This window comes from Struthio camelus, chromosome 2 (assembly GCF_040807025.1).
Source record: "Struthio camelus isolate bStrCam1 chromosome 2, bStrCam1.hap1, whole genome shotgun sequence".
In the NCBI taxonomy this organism is placed as follows: Eukaryota; Metazoa; Chordata; class Aves; order Struthioniformes; family Struthionidae; genus Struthio; species Struthio camelus.
In genome coordinates this window covers 35,536,429-35,558,342 of record NC_090943.1, presented here as the reverse complement: position 1 = coordinate 35,558,342, position 21,914 = coordinate 35,536,429, and the positions used below count along the sequence as shown (strand labels likewise).

At 39.0% G+C, this 21,914-nt stretch overlaps 1 protein-coding gene across 5 annotated transcripts; it reads left to right on the top strand.

The window, feature by feature from the left end:
- The first annotated feature begins 2,341 nt into the window (after positions 1-2,341).
- On the top strand, positions 2,342-20,993 carry TMEM196 (transmembrane protein 196). 5 transcript variants are annotated; one of them, XM_009680787.2, is made up of 5 exons: positions 2,342-2,689; positions 13,550-13,606; positions 15,471-15,725; positions 17,602-17,675; positions 20,134-20,993. In XM_009680787.2, exons 1-5 carry the CDS (start codon positions 2,531-2,533, stop codon positions 20,138-20,140), a joined length of 552 nt encoding a protein of 183 aa, XP_009679082.1. In that variant the 5' UTR covers positions 2,342-2,530; the 3' UTR covers positions 20,141-20,993. The 5 variants fall into 5 exon arrangements, with proteins under 5 accessions (XP_009679082.1, XP_009679081.1, XP_009679084.1 ...); XM_009680786.2 differs by having other exon boundaries at positions 2,342-2,695; XM_009680789.2 differs by having other exon boundaries at positions 2,343-2,677.
- The last annotated feature ends 921 nt before the right edge of the window (positions 20,994-21,914 follow it).

The following is a 21,914-nucleotide window of genomic DNA, read 5'->3' as shown; positions in this document are numbered from 1 at the left end:
CTTTTTAAAAAGCTAATGATTAGAATATTACATTTCCTTCCTGTCTGTATTTGAAAGGGTGCAAAACAGAGATAACTCACACAGCTCCTCCTGGACAGTGTTATTAACTGTGACTGAGGTGCTGCTTAGCTCTTCACCTCTCTGCAGTCTGCAGATTAGAAAACAGGCACCAAGAGCATCTCCTTTTATGTTACTGGACTCCAGTTTTATATCCCTGTTCTAATAACTATCACATCAAGTTATCTCCATCTAGGACATACTTTTCACAAGGTCTCTTTCCCTCATCCTTCTGACAGCTTATTATGACTGAAGCGGAAATGTTACATAAAACAAGCTGTTTATGGAAATCTTATTTCTGTCACATGAGCTCTATCCTGATATGGCATGCACTCTATCTGGCTGCAAGTATTAAATATATTAATTATATCTGTCATTATGCAATCCCCCTCTTATCACCACTAGTTTTTATAGTTCTGATAAAATATACTCTGAGCAGTAAAATCATTGCACCTTAGCACACTTTAACGTTTATAACAATCTGACATAATAAGGATACTGTCATTGCAGAAACACCTTCCTACACCCATGTGGGTACTTGAAAATCTGTGCTTTCTCCATCCTCCCACATAAATATAGTAGCTTAGGAACTTTTATGCTGTGCCTTGATTTTTAATGATAAGAGATGTCAGGTACCATTTAAAACATAAGAGATGAAAAGGCGACAATTTAGCTTTAACTATAATACAGCTTTCCTTTGGATGTAAAGTAGTTATGTGTTCTGCTTCTATGTACTGGGAAAAGTGGAGAAAATATAAAGCAGGTAAAATTTTAAGTTAGAAAATGTTTAGATCCTATGTAAGTACTCCTTTCTTTCATTCTCAGATACCTACAGATTATAAACAATTTAGGGTGATAGACTTTGATACCAATGTAACTCCACTCAAAGCAATGAAGTAGGGAGGATTTCTACACATGAGATCTAGACTCTGAGCTCTAATGGTGGATCTGATCTTCTCAAGCGTATATAATACATATGTGTAGCTTATTCTTCTACACTTTAGCATCTCATATCCTCTCATTACTGTAGTTCTATGTCTATCAAAGTTTGGGGACCTGAAAAAGCAAGTTCAGTCAGGGCCCTGCTGATTTTGTGTTCTAGACTCCAAATTGTGCCATCAAAATAATAGACAAGTCCAGACTGCCATTCTGGATTCTGATAGCTGAGTGCAGGATTTCCATATGATGGAAGATTTCTAGATTCAAGGAAAAATTCCATATATATTCCATATATATTATGTTTGGAATATAAAACTAGAACATATCTAGAGAAAATTAGCTGCACCCTGCAGGATGTGGATGTTTTTGAATCAAGAATGTTTATATTTTGCAGCACTTCTGGACCGTTAAACTGCAGTCAGAGTGGCCAAGCATTCTGTGCACCTGCGCAGCAGAATTAAAGATTAGTATGAAAAGCAATCCAGTATGGTTCAAGTGGTAGTTGTGAATTTCTTTGTTGTTATATTTTCCTTTGTTGCTCATTTGCTTTAGGGCTAACACAGTTCTAGCTGTTGTTGGTGCAATAGGAATGGCTACAGTAGTTGCTTATCTGGGCAATAGGGTTTTGGAAGAGAAGACAGAGTTTTGCAATGGTGAGACATGACACTCTCTAGCTCTTTTACTAATACAAGAAGAAGATGGGCTTCCTCCTGTATTTTGGTAGCAGCATATAGCAGGAGGGAGGCCTTCTCACACTCCATGAAGGGGGATCACCTTTTACCTGTCTCGGCAACATTGCATGGGGGCATCCTGCAGCCGGCCCTGCCATGGCTCACCCCTTCCTGACACCGGTCCAGTGGGTACCTGACGGAGGAGGTGTGCGAGCCGGGGAGCTGGGTGGGCGGGGGTGGACCGTAGGAAGGTGCTATGCCTTGTGGTTCTGAGGCGGGGCTGCTGTAGTGCCTCGACTGTGCATTGGGTCTAGATTCATACATAAATATAGCTGGGGGTGGGCTCTCCACACTCCTCTCCTCCACCCCCTACCCCCAACCCAGGAAGAGAGAGGAGGGGGAAAAATAATAACAATACCAAAAAAAAAAAAATCCCAGTGAGGTCATTTCAATGAGAGCGCAGGAGGCGATCAGACAAGGTCGACTTTTCTGGAGGAGGCGCAGCCCCTGAGAGGAGCGCGGCGCTGCACCCCGCCTGCGCTGCCCGCCACCGCGCCGGGCGGCAGCGGCACCCTGTCCCCGCCGCGGGGCCGGCGAGGCGGCGGCGGCGGCGGCGGCGGCACCTTGGAGAGCTCCGCGGCCGCTCCGCGCTCGGGGCCGGCGCGACGCGGGGCTGCGCTGCGCGGTGCGGGGTCGCCCCGCCGCCTCTCGGCAGCGCCCACCGGCCGCGGATGCGACGCTTCGCCCCGGCTGCCGGCGAAGGAAGAAAAGTTTGGGGGCGACTTAGGGCCGCGGGAGCGCCGAAGAAGAAGGCGGATGCGCGGTTTCTCCGGCTGAACGGAAAGGAAGGATGACCGAGGAGGATGTGCACCAGCAGCCAGATCATCGGGAGCCTCCTGGTGCTCTCCGTGCTGGAGATAGGGTTAGGGGTGTCCAGCGTGGCCGTGGGGGCGGTCAGTTTCAGCCTGGTCCTCACAGAGCATAAACCTCAGCTGGGAGACTCTTCTCCGGTATGGAGCGGGGTGTGTGTACGTTAGCCATTTCACTCTCTCTTTAACTCTTTATGGTGATGATCAGATGGTGCTAAGGCATCCCCTCCCTTCCCTTCCGCGTGTGCATGCTGCGCCGGGAGCCTCGCTGGATCCATTTCTGATGTGCATGGGGTAGAGTCTGCATTCTCGTGGGGAGGGAGAGATGTATGTGTGTGTTGGGGTGGGGGGACCCCTTTCTTCTCCCTCCTGTTCTTTTCTTGAATGTGCTGTAAACAATTGAACTTTCTGCAAACCTATTCTCTCACCTGGGAAAGCTTAATGCCTTGAGTGTTTCCAACATTAAGGAGCTTGGGCTGTAGCTTGCAATCTTTGGATTGACTATGAGTTTTGCTTTTGAAAACAACAGCCCTGTCCCTTATGATAAGGCTGTCAAAAGGTGCTTTAAAATAATGGCAATGGTATGTCAGCCGAGTTCTAGGCTTTTTGGAGGAAAAAGAGAAAATGGGAAGGAAAAGGAAAGATATGTTCTCATGATCTGGGCACCCTGAGCTTCTAGTAAAATGAACAGAAAAATCAAACACCAATAATGGATTAACAGAAGAAGTGTGTTCATATCAGAGAGCATTTTTCATTCTCAAAACCTTTCTTATTTTTTTCAGTTTGAGATATACATGTTTTTAGGAAGCATTTTCCTCCAAATGGTTATATATATTCATGAAACAAGGAGTAGGAAATATCGAATATTCAGCCTAAACATGAGTGGGCATTTTTGAACTCTAAAGCTGTTTTGGCCAGCTGGGATTGAACAGCAGTATTTGTAAAAGGATTGTTCGCTTTGCTTGAGATATGATGTTAAATGCGAAAAAAAAAAAAAAGAGAGAGACACCGTCTTCACTGTTAGTCAACAGTGTAACCTCATGTAATTTATAGATCCATTCCGACAAAGTGCTCCATTTAATATTCCCGCTGATTACTGACAACAATAGTGTCATAAGTATCTGTGCCAGTATATAAATACAGGCATAATTCTGCACTGCAGAACAGGTAGGTAAGATAAGACAATGAAGACAAAATAACATAGGACACTGGCCAACAGGTAATGATGCTATCAAAATCACTTCAAAGAAGGGAGGTTTCTGGTGGTTGCTGATGAAGAGAAAAGATTATTCAAAAACATGTGTCTGTCTGAAGATTTAATGGTATCCTGGGTTTCACTGAAATCAGAGTTCTGACCATTCAGCGAGATTAGTATTTTATGCAGTGATTGCATTCTGTGACGGTGCAATCACAGCTGATACCATTTCATGACAATGCATATTTCCTGCACAACTGCCTCATTCATTCTTATTGTTTCTGTTACTCTGGAGTTTGTACTACAGGGTCATAGATTAAGATCCTATTAAATTAAATTTTGGTTCCAAGGACCTTATAATCAGCATATAACACAAGGGATAGAAATAGGATAAAAGGAAGTGAGGGAGTATAAAGAAACAACATACCAAAACTGATTGGTATAACAGGTGGTTGCATTAACATACCAGCAGTCTGGCTGATTTCAAGCTTTTTGTGGTAGAGTTTTAGCGAGGAATAAGACAGAGGACAGTGAAATGATTTTGCAGATGTTTATAGGAAATTCTCCCCAAGCGTGAGGGCAGAAGTATAGAAGGAAACTCAAAGGGACTTGTCTGAATATGTAACAGGTGGGTGAAGGATGTCCACACCCAGAGCCAGCCAGAGGCAGGAATCATCTGCTAGGAAATGAGCAAACAATGGCAGGTTGTGTAGGCAGAGAGAAACGACAAAGCAACTGGAAAGTGAAAGGAAGCAGCTTGTGTTTCATGCAGCAGAGGAGATGGGAAATCACAGAGGTATGCAGAGTGGGGTGACAAGGCCTTAGTTATTTTGCCTTGGACTAGAGATCTTTGGTCACAGTTGTCACTACTACAGCATCCTCTTTGTACCTCTCCAGCAATTCAAACCATCCATTAGAGTGTGTTCTTTGGCTAGAGGGCTAGCAGGTGAGCCAGGATAAGAAAGGGGCCAGAAACCTACTGTTCTCCAGGGATGCTTAGGGACATGTGTAACCAGGCAGAAATTAAAACAACCTAAACTCATGTAATCTTCAGAATTATGTTTCTGCAAAAGTAGCATAAACCTCCTTTCTGCTCACTGGATCACACACTGAGCTCATGTTGGCTGGATTAAAGAATATGTCTTGCACAAAGCATGTTCTTTTTTTCTCCTTCACAACTGTCGAATCAAAGTTTTCCTTTGAGAAATGAACAATGAGAAAAAGAAAGTGACCTTAAAGGAAAAACTACTACTTTGACATGCCAAGATGCAAAACAGTAGAGTTAAGTTCAACAATGTCATGTCTCCTCTAGTAATTTATGTGGAATATACTGAAAACTTTTGACCTTGTTCCATCCTTATGTATGTGGGTGGAACTCATCAGAGGCCCAAGTTCATAAAGAAATAGATGAAGATAGCATCACCATGGAAACCGTAACCTGAAATTCCCTTAAATTTGTACATCTTCAAATTATGCACATCCTGTCTTGCTATACTTGTGTCCCTATGCTGTTTTGCATTTGAAGCACACTAGCTTTCTTTTTAATAAGAAAGGGTTGTTCTTTTCATTCGCAGTCTCCATTCAACCAAACAATTTACTAATGTACCTAACTTTAAGCATGTGAATCCCACCCATGGGATTAGAGATGCAAGTGAGGCTAAGCATGGGCTGAAGTGCTCTCATCATTGCATGCTTTGCATTATGTATGAGTAAGCCAGGGAAAGTAGAGTAGACAACAGTGGAGAGGTGGAAAGCCTAGAGAATGTCTATATCAAAAATGCATGGAAATGGGAAAACAGATTCTAAATCTGTTGTTCTCACTGGAGTTGAACTGGATTGAGATAGTAAGAGATGTTTAATGGCCAAAAGAAAACAGCTGAAGGTATGATGGACTTCTCAAATTATCTGGAGCAAGTGGAGATGGCTTTCTAATTATTTCATGTCCTATGCCATCTGTTCTCTTAAAAACAGGCCACTGCTGCTAAATTATAAAAAACCAAAAACAAAAAACCAATAGTAAAATAATATAATCTCATAAATACTAAGGTGAATATGTTGTTGATTTCTGGATTTTATTTCTGTTTGTTATGATTGTGTTGGTATAATCTACTTCACTGGCTGGACACAGTGTTTCCCAGTAACCAGAAATCAAGCTATATTTCTTAAATCCATCATTCCAGTTCAATTATGTGATGTGCCATAGAAAATATCCAGCCAAAGAGCCTGGCCTGCTGAACTACTAACACCACCATAGCAAGAGTGACAGCATACATAGCAAAGGCTTTTGCACAAAGAAAAAAAATTAGAAGATAATCTTTCAAAAAGTATTCAGATTTTTTTTTAATTGTCAAATACTCTCCATTCCAGACACCATCCTAATTCAGAATATCATAGTTGCATCAGTATCACTACCATTTCTGAGTATATATTCACACACATATATGCATATGTATGACTCTAATTCTCAATTAATTTGCAGAATTGCTTTGCTAGAAATGAGACTCTCACAGATAGAGAGAGAATGACAAAGAGAAAACACATCTTTAGTCAAATATGCCATTTATCTTCACTTACAAGGTAGATACATGATGATTCACTTATGGCTATGCCCCTCCAGAATGACAGTTTCTTCCTTCATGAAGACAAATATCTAAATGTATCAAAGTGATATGCATTCTCTGGGTGTTAGTTTGCCTGTCTGTCTGTAGAGTCATAGTTATTGTTTCCATGATTTGTGATTGTAGCACAGTGGGAGTCTGCCTGCCCATCTCTATTCGGCTACAGAAATTTTCTCCAAGTTGGCACTTAAAATACTTGATTTCAATGACTTTTTTATCCAAGATTTGAAGGTTCAGTCAGTATGGAACTCTCCCAGAGCAAGAATATAATTTTAGATTGTTGAATCAATGTTGGTGGTCTAAAATTTTAAAACATTATTTTTTGCAGCATCTCGTTGTTACTGCTGCCAAGTTTCTTTTGGAAAAGAACAGTCAAACTATTTTTTTCAGAAGAATACTAAAAATTCACATTATTGTTTAGCATGCGGACAAAACGCAGATGTGATCCTGCTTCATTTTAACATGTGCATTGCATTTTCATTAAACTGACCATATTTCCAGCTGGCTCCTGATCCTGATGAAATGAACCGCAGCACTACCAGTTAGCTCAGTGGAGGCTGGAGAGAGTTCTGTATCTATAGGCAAGAGAGGAGGTACCAAAGTGGGAGTTTGATCAATTCACTTCAGCTGACGATCTGCCTTTCAGTATTCAGCAGGTTTTCTTTATCATTCAGACCCTCCAGAGGGAAAGACCAATTTGAAAGATGGACTATCCAGGGGGACGTCTAGTGACTGACTTGTATTTAAGAGGATTTGCTGACTATAAACTCTACTTAAGCATCTGCTTAAACGTTCTGCTGAGCTAAGGCTTTAGTTAATTCCCTGTAGAGAATGATTTCTAATTTAATATTTTTTGAGAGGAAAGTGGTCATACTCTAAATGAAATATTTGATACAAAATAATAATACAGAGTACAACTTGCTATTCTAGGATAGGCTCTAAACAAGTAAATACACATTTTTCTTCTGTGCTGTGTGAGATTTTGAGTGTTTATCCAGATAAACAGATTTTTTTTTTTTTAATCAGTGATGGCAGATAGAGATTCAGGTCCAGAGATCCACTTGTAAATTTCCCTCGGTCCTTCTAAATAGCATTTCCTATTTATAAAGCGTGTGTGGAGGCCTAGAACAAATTGAAAGGAAACACTAACTACAGGGACTGGGTGGAATTTAAACTGCCTAAATCTGGTTTTGAATCTGGCAAATCAGTGGGAACTGTAGTGCCAGCTGAGGTGATGTGACCGCACAGCACATTTCCAGGTCAAGGTACTAGTTCACATTAGACATGTTTTAGCACAGTTCCTCACCTCTAAAAGCATAGCCTCCCTCTCAATATGACAAATTTGGTGGCACACAGGGTTGGGCTGTGGCAACGCTGCATCTTCTGGTTCTGGATCTGGATGACCTGCAGATAGCTAGACAGTCCTGTCTCCACAGTCACTTGCATGGGTCAACGGCACCATTAGTGATTTCTGTCCCTCTTTTGCACAGATTATTGTGTTTCACTATGCAGGTAAAAGGCAAACCTACTATGTAGGCTCACTCTTTGCTTGTCACCATATTCCTCTAGTTTGATGCTTTTGTTTTCCTAAGTGGATTCTGTGCCCTTTATGCCTGCACTAAGAAGGCTTAACCCTTGTCCTGAAATGCTACCTCAAAGAAAAGTTACAATTAGAAACATCTTCTCTGCTCAGCTCACCCATTAGGGATTTCAGCGTTTTTCTCATTTGGGTGGAGTTGAAGCAACAATATTGTTAAACAGAAAGATCTTTTCTAGACATTACTTATTATAGACTCCTGAGTTTTCTCTCTCTTCTCTTAAAGATGTATATTCTTAATTGTAAAACTCAGGTTTTATGGTTTGCTGCCCAATAAGAGTAGATAAAAGTGAAGCTGTTGATTTTGTCTTGATGCTTTATTCTCCTAAGTGGATGATTATTTGCATAGGTATGATAAGCTTGTGTTTTCACTGTACTATATTCCAACTTATATTTAGAATAGTTCTCCTTTCTGTATTTCCTCAGACTTAATACATATGACCTTGTATGCTGGAGGGTTTTCCATGTAGTGTGTGTAGTTTGGGCTACATACACAGTCTGTGTCACAGACAATAACTGGTGGTCAAACAGTCCATAGAGAAACCAAAGCAAGTTTCTCTAATATTTTCTTCAGGCTTTCCAGAAAGATTTTCCATAGACAGTTCTCATTTCCTAAAGGGAATTACACTCACCATTGCTTCCATCTCCTCAAAATAGAAGAAAGAAAGGTCATCAAGGTTCAATTTAAAAAATAAAAGCAGTTCCTTTTCTTCTGCGTGATGGAAACAAACAATTCTTTGACTCGTGCAAATATAACTAATACTGAGTCTTTTTTTTCAGACTATAAGTAACAAAGCCCACTTTTTCTAGGAGTAAGAGAATAAAGCCAAGTCCTTTGTTTCAGAAAACACAAAGTAGGAATGGATCCAAACCACAGAACTTGAACCTAAATTGAGATTTCAGCCTCATCGCCCCAAATTTCTGGGTGTTTAGATCCGAGGTTTTGTTCCAAGCCCATATTTAATTTAAAATAAATTTAAGCAGTCTCAAAATAAAGAGTCTCCTTTCTGGGAGGTCTTTGGTTCTTTATTCCAAGGTTCAACAGATTGAAAAGGAGATTTTCAAATGTGCATATTGGGCAAATACAGTTGCAGTGAGAATGGCAAAGGCTCCACAACCAAACAGATACTACTGCAACAGCTAACAGGACTCTAATTCCGCTATGTCCCCAGTAAATCTTCCCTGAAAGGAGAACAGAAGCACTCACAGCTAAATAAGTATCAAGAGGAGTCTAAATAGCTTTTATGCTTTGGAGTATCTTTCCTTAGATCTTGTATTGATCTACCCATTTTATAGATCTATACTCAGGAGAGGTGTATATACCTGATATATTCAAATCCCACCTCCCTCTCCTGGTCTTGACATGAAATACGGTGTATCATAATAGGTATGATTAAGTCTGCAACCATAAGCAACCCTAGATAACTATGTAATTGATCAAAAGTTTGCATTGTAACTTTAGTTATTGTTCTTATTGAAATATTTATGGTTTCATGTTAAAACTTCAGAAATAATGGGAATTACTTACAAACAGTGATCTATGCAGGTTATTAAACGAGATTCTGATCATTTAGTTCTATATGAATTTTCTGAGGAATAATAAAAAAAAAAAAGTCCAATAGTGAATCACTTACTTTAACAAGTTCCAGCTGAAGATCCCTGTCTGGCTCCTATGGCTCCTAAGCCATCTTGGAGGGCTTACTCATTTAGTTTATCCTTCACAGAATGTTTTAGCCTCATTCTCAGCACGCATTGTGAACACTTGGATAATTGATCTTCATAAGGATCTTATCTTTGATGACACATTTTTTTTCCACTCCTGATTTACTGTATTTTCAGTGTAAGTATGGCTGTTTTAGCCTGCTTCTGTTTTGACCTTGTTAGAAAGTGTAGTTACATTTAAGAGTACAAAAGGTAGGCAAAAATTGACCAAGGATAACCAGTTATCATGTAGAAAGATGCAAGTCCTCGTCATGACATTATTAGTTACCCATTGAGAAACTGTAGTCCACAATAGCTCAATAGTTAGAAGTCAAGTTTAAATAAGCATAAACATATTGGAATGAAGATGAAGCCTTTGAGGATAGCCAAGAATGGACACTTTCCACATACCCAGGAATGGGCAGCAGAACCCCCAACTTGCTGTATTCCAGTTGGCAGTATTATAAAATAGAAGAGTTCAAAATTAAAAGGTAAACCAGGATAAACCCAGCAAATTTCTTCTGAGCCTGATTTGTACTCACATCCTTTTTCTGCTACAAACAAGTAACCTAATTTCTTCTATATACTTTTCACTACTGCTATCCACAGCACTGGGACCTCAAAACTTTCACACAAAATTACTATAACACCAATGAAAAATTCCTGTGTGCCTACTTTATCTATCAAGAACCAATGATCAGATTCTATCATCCAATGTCCTACTGACCTCTCAACTTTTCTAGAGGTCTCTATATTGAGAAGTCTGGCTAAGTTAACTCTATATGGGCTACGTATAGTGCCCAGGGAGGGCATCATTAGTATTTTCTGTGTAAAGCAGATTTCTGCTGTTTCCAGTTGATCAATATTCTCTTCAATCTCAAAAGAGGACAATGAACTTGGTTTAACACTTTCACAGTTTTTCATGAGGTTTAATTGCCTGACACAGTGGCTCAAATTTATTCATTGGTTTTCATACCAAAATGCCAACGGTCATAAATAAATGACCATACTGGTTTCTGGGCAAGACTTTTCTTTGCGAATGTAAAACAGCCATGCAAAAGTCTCCAGATAGTACTCCTTTGCTATTGCTCAAGTCTTTCTATTCCAATCTTTTAAATACGTTCATGCACACTAGTAAATTCAGTTTCACAACTTGCTTGTCTTGTAATTGTATGAATTATAAAATTTCGGCAGCGCTCTCCCAAGCTCACAGTAAACTGTGGACGACCTAGGAATACCCAGCTCCTTGAGTTCCCTGTCCAGTTCTTTAATTACTGAACACTTCCTGTTTCTTATATATGTATATATATGTGTGCGTGTGTGTGCATGTGTGCGTGTGTTCGTGCGTGTGTGCGTGTGTGTGTGTGTGTGTGTGTGCACATACACATATTGCAAATGTACAGAAAGAGAAAATTCATTTAGGATGTATACCTTGATACAACAAAACATTACTCCTGGTAGTTCCTCAGGCACTATAAAGCCTATGGAACAAAGTAATCACTCCTGATTTTGGGGAGTTCAGTACCTTAGGTCTTTCAGGCTGGCTTATTCACTGTTCTTTGGATTTCCACTGGGAAATACCTTAAATAATTGAGAGAAGTATACAGCAACATATACTAGTGGTATGAAAGGTTTGGTGCCCTGTCTGTGAAAAATAGTAAAGAGAGAGCAAAATTGCCCAGAGTGGTGGGTTTTAATGCTGAGTAAATCTGTAATTTGCTTCTTGCACCTTTGGTTATATGCAAGGCTAAATACAACTTGTTAATCACAAATACACTGCCCTACTTTGCCTTCTGGCTTACAAAAACATATTGTAGAATGGAAATAGAGAGTCTTTTCCCATTGAAATCAACCACAAAAAATATCTAGACTTTAACAGGAGCAGAAATAAAGCATTCTTGAAGGTGAATTATCAGCAACACTGCTTTGGAAATGTAACTGCTTTGTTATAAGCCGAAATTATCTTGATGGTATCTTCCAGATCTTTTCTGTGAGCTTTCTATAACTCATAAGTTTCTTTTCTTTTTTCAAATTTTTCTTTTACTCCTATTCAATCACTACAGAGAGAAATGACATTGTTTAGTCTGCTTTATCAAGTTTGAATGAATAAGACTTAATTACACTGATGTCTTGAACAAATAATTGTTTGAGGTTTCTGCATTAGTGCTGAGAAATACAAAACCCTACATGTGAAAAATCTGAAATATGCCTTCAGCTGAAATCAATCTGCAATGACAGAACTTGAAGGGAAACTCTAAAACTTCACATGGAGCCTGAGTAAAAACTTACAAGGCAGATGTGCCAGTTATGAGCTGAAATCCCCTACCTGTGGGAAGAAAGGGGCAGAGGGAGCTGTGCCCACTTGGTTTTGATTGCTATTCCAACTGATGAGATCTAGTACCTGTTGTACCTGTTGTATAGTGTATCTCCCGACCCACTCAGAACCATAGCCTGAATTACCCAGCCCTTCCCATTAACAGACTGGTATTAAGCCCTTATGCTGCGCTTAGTATAGAGGTAAATAACATGCAAAATTTAGCCACGCTAATTGTGGGCAACTGATCCAATGGGCCTAATTCAGAGCAAAAATACATCACCTCAAGGCTTACACCTAGCTTTATGCATGAACTATGCATGAACAATTTGGGGTTGGTGGGGTAGATGAAACATGTATTAAAAATCAATTCTCAACTGAAATACTGAAATTGCAAAATTTTGGAGGGTCAGTGAGATGTATACACAATATATTATATGGATCCTGAATGCTATGTAGAAACTGCTTAACTTTTTTTTCACTTCTTATATAACAGCCATGTCTGTCCTGTGATTTAATCCTAAATCAAGTAAAGCTTTTTGGTATAAACTCCCTTGCAGAGCAAAAAGGATGTGGAAAAATCCCATTTTAAAACTATACAATTACCTCTCATAGTGGTGCAGGGTTATCTTTACTGAGAATAAGTAGCCTTGCTTTCTTAATAAAGGAGTTCATGAGATATCAAAGAAATCTTCTCATAGTATTACAAACATTTGGAGAAGGCCTTATTGCTTTCATACAACTACTGTGGTTCCTACTACGACTGTTCCTTTAGGGATTGTTCACTATTTCCTTGATCAAATATTTTTGGTAGGAGGAAAAAGAGACACCAGAGAAAGTCAATGGTCATTGACACAGGTGAAGCAGACTCATTAAAAAGGATTAATACATTCTCATATCTGTGGGTAGAGGGTGGTTTTGGTTTTGCTAATCAGTTTTTGCCAGGTGCCACAACTGTTAGATCAATTTGTGAGAGAATTACATGTAAAAAAGAAGGAAAGGATCCCTCATGCTAGCTCTTGCACAGCCAGCTATCTAGAATCTGAAATAGCTTGTCCTGCATACTCATTGTAGCTATGTCAACAGATGTCAGCGTTTACGCTTGCATCCATGTAGGTGATTGAATCGCATTCCTGTACAGAGCTCCTCTGTCTTGAGGACAATCCATTTATGACGCTTCATTGGTTCACATTGCAGGATCAGGCCAATAAGTACCTCAGGTATACTTGAAAGTATCAGAAGTGTGATCTGGAGCACTCACTACCATCTTGCTAAAATTCTTTTCTGAGCAAAAGAAGGGTAAAAAGTCATCTTTTGCTGGTAATGTTTTTCATGTTTGTTTACACAAGCAGCTTAAAAACAGGCTTTCCCTTTTTTTTTTTTTTTTTTCTATTTTTATGAGTAATCATCCTCAGGCTGACTTTGCATTCCAGTGTATTTATGCCTGAGTTATAACTTCCTGAAATATAAGGTTTGTAATAAAAATGCTGACACAACTATAATAGCTGCCTAACCTACAACAGCACAGCAGGATTTAAACTCAAGATCTTAAATGATGAAATAATTCTTTTTTCTTTTTTCTTTGCAGTTTCTGCTTTGTGGCATATGCGGAATCTTGTGCGCCAAAAAAAAATCTGGACTTGTTGTAAGTTTTTCCACTACATATATAGCATATAAGTATTTCAAAGGCAAATTTACCTAACTTGAACTCTTTACTTGGGACTTTCCATGTCCAAGTGTTTCTTATAAAAATTCAGTGAAAATTGCAAGCCAGCAGTCCAAAAAAAGCAATTAGTACTTTTGGTTAATCAAGCAAAACAAGGCAGTTCTAAAATGGCCTATTTAGATCATGCCTGTTTAAGCTATGCACCCCTATTTTTCCTGTCTGAATGAAAAATCTCTTGGCAAGAATCTATGATAAGTCAAGAGAAAGATCCCGAGTAACTTCACTGGACTGTTATCTTTTTTTTCTCCAGGGAGTCCATTTCTGTAAAGTGTGGTAGGATTGGGCTGCCACCTCAGTGAGGTTGCTGACCAAGTTTAATTTTAGAAATTGTAGCTGTTTACTGTTTTTACTATGAAGGCTTTTTGCGTCATTTTAAAATAATGACAGATGTTTTCTGTTTCTTATAAGAATCAGAAATATAGTCATTTTTCAGACTGCAGTAAAATGTTGTTATTGCTACAAAAACAACTGTGCTTATTTTATCTGTATGTTAAAAACATGATCCTGTTGTAAGTGATAATGGCTGGTTTTAGGTTTCTGTCAACTTGGTTATCCTGCCATATACACATGGAAGTCATGTAAAACTAGCATTAGTGTCAAGGGAATCAAGGTCTCTCAGCTTGTTTTTGAACATCAATGAACTATTCTAAACTCCATTATCATGACAGGCTCGTATTTTAAATCAGGTGGAACATAGTTTCTAATAGCTGTCTGTTCTGGTGGCCTCATGGAACAGTCACTTCCCCATGGACTGCCGAATACAGTCCGAATATCATATTCTTGATGAAACTGACATCCCAGTTGTGCTCAGAAATGGTCCATTAGATACCAGTGGTCTGTGAGGCTCCACAATTTTTTCTATTACAGTACATAAGTACATATATAAAGCCATACTAAGTCACATCAGATGTCCACCTAGATCAACATTTGACAGGCCAGTCGCATCTGGGGAAGTAAATAAATATTTAACAATGTGTCCATTAAAAGGTCTTTTGGCCGTGAGTGATTTGTGACTCAAGGGCATCCTGGAAGAGAGGTGGTATCTGTGTGTTCAAAACGACAGGAGATCTTTAAACATGTCCCATTAATTGTAGTCTATTGCACATCCTTCAAAGGTTCCCAGATACATTTTAGCTAAGTAAAAAAGACATAGTCACCACACTGACCCTCTATAGAGCTGCATTACAGATTTCTTTGTTGCTTCTGTTGCTTCTTTGTCCAGTGCATTCACCTTGAACAAATTTGAAGTCCCCACAAAAGCTACCTCCAGACTGCTACCCAACTGAGCAAATTAGAACTGAATGAGAGGCATGGTCAGCTGATATACAAAGCAAGATAGATTTAGTGCAAACAGATAAGGCATTCACTTCTGAGGAGTGGTGAGAAACTGCACAATAGAAACCACACAGTAGAAAACTCTGACACATTCTGCCATGTTAGTATTTTGAATGAACACTGGAGGTCAGAAGATTTGTGTCCTAGTATAGTCCTCTTATTGACTTTTGTTTAAGTCGGGCAGCTCATTTTACCTGCCTTTATCTTATATTTACCATCACTCTTAATTAACACTTGTATACCAGAGGGTACTGTATACCCTTGGAGCTCTGTGGGAGCTATGGGGGAAATGAGTTCCCCCATTCTTTAGGGGAAATGAGTGTCTGTGAAGTGCTTTGTGACCCATGATGATATCAAAGCATTGATTATTATGACTGAATTTCGATATGAATGACTCTGTCTCTGAAAAATGTAACTATGACATAACCTCTCTTGTCTTTCCTGACAGATGATACTTTTTTCTGCCTGTTGCATCTGTGGACTAATTGGAGGAATCTTAAATTTTCAATTTCTTCGTGCTCTGACAAAGAAGTCTTCTGCTCTCTATTCTTTGCATCTTGCCTCCATGTCTCTTGCATGCATTGGAATTGGTGGTTGCACCCTTTCTTCATGGCTCACTTGTCGGCTAGCCAGCTATGAACAAAGGCGAATGTTCTCAGAAAGAGAGCATTCATTGCATCACTCCCATGAAATGGCAGAAAAAGTGAGTTGTGTGGGTTTCCTTATTTGTTCTGCTGCTCTTAAAAAGCTATCGTATGTGTTAAGATATACGATTGGCAGTAGGTGTACTCAATTTTCCATTTTCTATGAGAAAGAGAGTCTGGGAAATGAAATGCTGCCATTCTGTTTAAGCTTTATTATGTTGCATTGTATGAAGCTATTTTTAGGTACTGTATATTTGCAGTACATCCATTTCAATGAAGTACATCCATTTTCAACATAATTCCATTGTATAGCTATTCAAGGGCTTAGCTGCTAAATATAGCACTTCATAAATAATTGGAAGTCTTATTAATATGGATTATCATGTATTGTGCTGTGAAAAAGCACAGAATGCTTTCTGTAACCACATCATTGCATGCTTCCAGGATTTAATCAATTTCTTCCTCTCCCAAGTACTCAGCTTATAAAGCAGGTTATTTAAACACAAAAACCCAGAGTTTGCAAACCTAGATGACTAAACCTAAGCACCTAAGGGCATATTTAGACACCTAAATGAAACTGGTCTGATTTGCAGGGGCACTACTAAGCATTAACTACCTTCCTCTGTTAAAAGGAAGCTTACCAAGGTGTCTACGTACATGTTTAGGTGCTTAAATTTAAGGTTCCAAAACTGAGCATGTAGGGACAAGAGAATTAATTGAATAGAATTCTTGAAATTGGCTTCTTGGAGTTAGGGTTCTGACTCAAATCCAAGCAGTAAAACGCTCACTGGCATCCTGGGCTCTATGTTTAGGCTTAATGTCCTATACCTTTCATCTGAGAAGTGACTAGAGAAAGAAACAGAAGTCAATTGGAATGCTCATCTAAACTGTCATGTGTAAGTCTGAATTACACTTAAGTTCAATAGTCTGTTTCATATTTACTGAGCCTCGGAATACCAGAGTGAGGATTAATTCATTCAGGCCATAGAACATTTTTAGATTCCCAGATAAAACATGATGTAGCTGTGAATAGTCCAATAACTAAAAATATCTTTTCACTACTCTGCTTTCTTAACTGAGAAGAGACTCCGAGCAGAAATATAGATTGAATTCACCTTAGAAAAAGTTCAAAATGTTTTAAAAAGTTCAATAGTATAAGTTACAACATTAACATAAAACAGGGTAACAAAATGAAGGGAAGAGATAGGTTTCTTCCTCTCATTTTAAAATGAAGCAGAATTCTGATGAGGTAGACTGGTATTACCATGGTCTTGTAGATGATGGGCTAGATCCTGCCTTTCAAAGAAGAAGGCTCTTGCCTCAACAAAAACAAAGAGGAAGGCCTTTTGAGAGAGAAAGAGAAAAATACAGAAAAAGAAATGGCCTGGGAAGAAAAATCTTCCAAAACATATACACCTGCCAATCCTATTAATTTGGCAGCAGATGACCATGTGTAGCAGTAGTGTACAGATCCAACTCCTTGCCCATTGATGTGCTGGGCTGTTAAATAGTCAGCAGTGGATACTGCTAGATGTCCACTTATCCCAGATGAAGGATCATGATGCATGTGCAGAGCAACTCTATAGCATGTGCTCAGTGAGTGTGGGATGCACCCCCACAGGAGGTGGGCTCACTGCACGTGTGTTGTAGAATCATGCATGCATGCAAGTCGAACTGGGACCTCTCAGACCTACAGTCTTTGGACCTCTTGCTGCTAGCAGGTCTTAGTGCATTAGCTTAAAGCATGCCCTTAAAAATAATGAAGGCAGCTTAAAAAGAGATGTTAAATTAGGTCCTAATTAAGAAAATAGTTTTAAAGTGTTTTATATCTAAGGCTATTTTGTAAATTACTACTGATATACAGTAATATAGAAATGTACTGCATGTGCATTTATTTGTACTATATTTATTGTATAATTGTTATATTTACATCAGAGATTGAGGGGTATTGAAATAACCGACCTGCCCAGCGGCCCGGTGGTTCCCCCGACACCAGAGTTACCTCCAAGGTACGCTGAACACTAGGGAGCTACCATGTTGTTATGTTACTTCAGGAAGTGCCACCTCTAAAAAGAAGTCATAGTTTCAGCTAATCAAAGTTGGCTGATGCTGTGATGTCACTCTAAATCAGGAATGGTGCTTCCAGATGGTGACATAATTCTACATGGTGAATGCTGCAGTTTGGAAGTAAGTTGAGTATTTAAAATATTCACCCTAGTTACAGACATCCAAATGCTCCTATTTGGATGTCACCACCATTGATTCATGCTGCTTCTAATCTGTGTGCTCCTTCATTTCTTGAATTCAATATCATTTTTAACTTATTAATACTTTTATTCTTGAGAAAGGAAATATTGGGGAAAATAAATTATTTTCAATATTTTCTGAAATTTTGATGATATTCTTATAGGCAATGTCTGCAGAAAATTCAAGTGATAGAACTGTGAAAAGGAAACTTATACTTCTTAGTCACTCACTCATGGGTAGCCTTCTGACCGAACATTACTATCAACTTGTAGCTAAGTGATAGTTATTTTAAATGGCTTTGGAGTTCTTGGTCCATTTCCCAGCTGACTAATATCTTCAGGTAAGATCCAATAAGGACTTAGGCACCTACAAGTAGGTAACTGTAGTGCCTAGTTTCAGAGCAGGCAGTCCCCAGATTCGGATCCAGAGTTCAGTTTTAGGGGTGAATGTTACAGTTCAGTACAGGAGGAGAATTAGGCACCATGCAAAAAATCCAGCACAGTCACCTGTCAAATAGAGATCTAGGTGTCTGAAAACGCTCAACATTCAGTGAGTTCATGTGTCTTCTCTGAAGCCTATGCTTAATTCAAGACTATTGGCAAGTCCACTTAGTTTGATGACCTTAAATCTACTTTGTGCAGAAGAGCGCATCACTTCTTTCAGAAAATGTGCAGCAAATAAATAACTCTTGCTATCTACTTTAAAGAGCAGAGGGGAGGCACCAGTATCTCCACTTTATGTGAAACTTTGAGTTCTGGTCTTTGCCTCCAGAACTGCTTGTGTGTCAAGTGTTAGAGATTAAAAGGAAAAAGAGAGAAAGAGAGAAACTGTGAATAAGGACCAGGCCCCAGAATTTTTCTTCTCCCTGTGAAGAACTCCAGCCACCACCCCTAGCCCAGAGTCAATCTTTTTCTTTCTTTCTTTCTTTTTGTTCATCCTTTTATTCTTTCTTGTTCTTTCATTCTTTGCCTTTCTCTTTGTCTTTCTTTTGTTCTTTCTTTCTCCTTTTTTCTTTCTCTCTCTGTTCCTCTTTTTCTCTTTCTGTTTAACCAAATAGATCTTGCTTTACTTTCTTCATAGAAATGTCAACAAGAAGGGTGACAAACAAATCTCTTTTCTTCCCCATTTCCTCCACTTGTACCTAGGAGGTGGAAGAGGTGAATTTTAATCTTTTCGGGCATAGAAGAGCTACCAGTTCTCAAGCAAATATTTTAGCACTAGCATAACTCTGGCACCTCCACCTTACCTACCTGAATTTTAAAAGAATAGCTGAAACTGCATTTTTGTGTGTGTCGATTTCTGTTGGCATAGTTGGATGTTCTCTGAGGCCTGTCACTCTACATAAGCAGCAGTACCTTGTTTCTGCAACCTGACTGAATCTGGGTGTGAAACAGACCAAGGGCTGCTCAGAATTAGGCAGTTTTTAGCATTAACTCCATGTGGTTTTGCAGCCTCAAAGGTCAGACGAATGCTTAATGAACACAGTCATCTCCAGGCTTAGACAGCTGCTAAGCAGGTACGGTTTTGGATTGCAACTTGAGATTTACAAAATGCAAATTCAAAAAAGTTTTGTTTTGGGTGCCTTAGGATTCTGACTCATGAGCAGGTCAGCTTACTTTGGGATGACTCATCTTCTAAATGAGTAGCAATTGCTGAACAGCCAAAAATTGTAGTCTGGCGTATTAAGGGAAAACCAAAATCAGTTCCATCCCAAGGCATGCAGTCTCCCCCTCAGGCACCAGAGACCTTAATTTCTATTTGGATCTAAACCTAACTCCCAAAATGTCTATCCCAGCTAGTATCAAATGACATCTGTTTGTAGGATGTTAGCAGAGGAAAAAGGTTGAATGGAAATGAAGAATGAATGACCATCTTGTTCCTTTGTAGGTTACCACACAAGTTTGAGTTGAGGCACGTTCAAAGGACACCGTGAGAAAACTTACACTGATGCCATCAGTGTTATATATATGGTCTGAAAGTAACACCCAACTCCTGGACAATCAGTTTAGCAGCTTTCAAATGTACTGAATTTATGTAGGAAGAAATGTGATTTTTTTTTTATTTTACAGTGAGATTTATCAAGCCAATAAAAAATGTAAAGCTGCTCTGAATATGGGGCATTCAGAGTTTGCTAAATATTTTTTACACCCTTAGGTAAATAACTTTTCAACAACATAAAATAATTGTAATTTTAATCAATGTTTTCTATTCTCGTTGCAGGAAATGACAGACAACCTAAGCAATGGTGGCCCACATCTGATTTACAATGGAAGTGTATACTAAGAGATTTAAAAAGGTCATGGAATGAAGTATTTTTAGTATTTTCTTCAGGAAAAAAAAAATGACTCCAAGAAATTGAGAAAATGGAACTATCTTAGCTTTTATGGCTCAAATGTCACAACCGCAGAACAGCACAGTTGCATTTCCCTTTTAGAAACATGTTCAAAATTTGTCTCCTACGTATTTTGCGGATATACAATATTTATTCACTTCCTGGCTACTCTCTTTTGGTTTGTTTTTTGTCTGAATAACTTTTCAGAATTGTGATAGTATTTGAAATAGACTTCTCAGATTCATCTTCTCATGAAGATTCAAAATCAGAAAAAAAAATCATTAAAATGGACCATGTTTAGCCCAGTCACAGGATTCCTACAGAAGAGGAAAGGGGCAGAGGAAAGATGGCTCAGAGGAATGTTTTTCTCCTCCCAACTTAGCAGCATCTGGTGTAATATGATGGCTTCAGATCACATGGCATGGTACCAGTAATGCACCTGCACAGCCTCCCTCCCCACATTGCAAATGCATCCAAGCCCCAGTTTGCCCAGTAGATCGTATCAAAAGAGAGTGCAAATTACTCTTCTAAAAGGCTTCCATTTCACATGCAGAGTGTAAATGAACAGTGTGCTGAAAACAACACCAATGTCTTTGTTTTGAAAGACAGAATGCTCTAAGAATGCCATAAATCAAAACCTCAACAATGCCTTGTTGTAAAGAAACTGTAAATATTTCCAATTTGTGAATGAAGTATATTTCGTAATTTGTTCATAAAAGATGACAAATAAAATGAAATCTAAATCAGAGACTTTAGAGAGATCTTTTTGTTTTTTTTTCTTGTTAGAAAAGTCTGCAAAGCTGAACCATCATGCTTGCAGTTTTCTCCAATACATTGAAAAGTTCCTAGAGGGGTGAAGCAAGCTTAGAAAGGAGAAAAAAGAAGGTTGAATAGAGGCCAGGGCCAGGACATGCTGACAATTCTACACACCCATGATAGATACTGGGGTCAGGGAAAACAGCAGGAACTTTAACTGACCCCAAATGCTATTGTGGGACCTCCTGGCTCCTGTACTCATGAAAAATGGAAGAGGCAATCTGCACCAGAACATATACAGCATAATACACAAATAAAATATTCATATAAAATCACTTGTATATTTCATAGTGAGTCTATGATTATACTGTTAAGCCCAGCACTTCAGCACGAGTTTGAGATGAGGACATGACTGAGGAATAGCAACATTCAGTAAGTTATTTACACCTACGTTTCCAAATAAGCATGAACAGAATCTTATTTCCTACTGATCCATGTACTGCATGGACCACCATGTGTACTGCAGAGAATGATTAAGGAATTTCGAAGGTGATTTTTTTAGACCTTTTACATCTTGACTGTGATTTAAGGCTCTCACTTTGCCTTCATGTAAATTAGTTATCTTGGATGTCTAAGCAAGAGAGTCAAAAACTGCTTTATACAGAGTACTGTATCTCATGACACCTCAGGACTAGGAATGGTTGCATAGACCCTAAAGAGTAGTTTGGAATGGCAGTTTGGAATCTACTCAGGAAGAACATGAAAAAATAGATCATAACATCTAGTTATTTAATAATCATAAACACTCAATTTTGAAGCATGGGGGTAAGAATACAGGGTGGTGGAAGGGAATAGCTGATTCTCCTATACACAGCATAGTACAGTGCAACAGCTACTTGCTCATGTTTTGGAA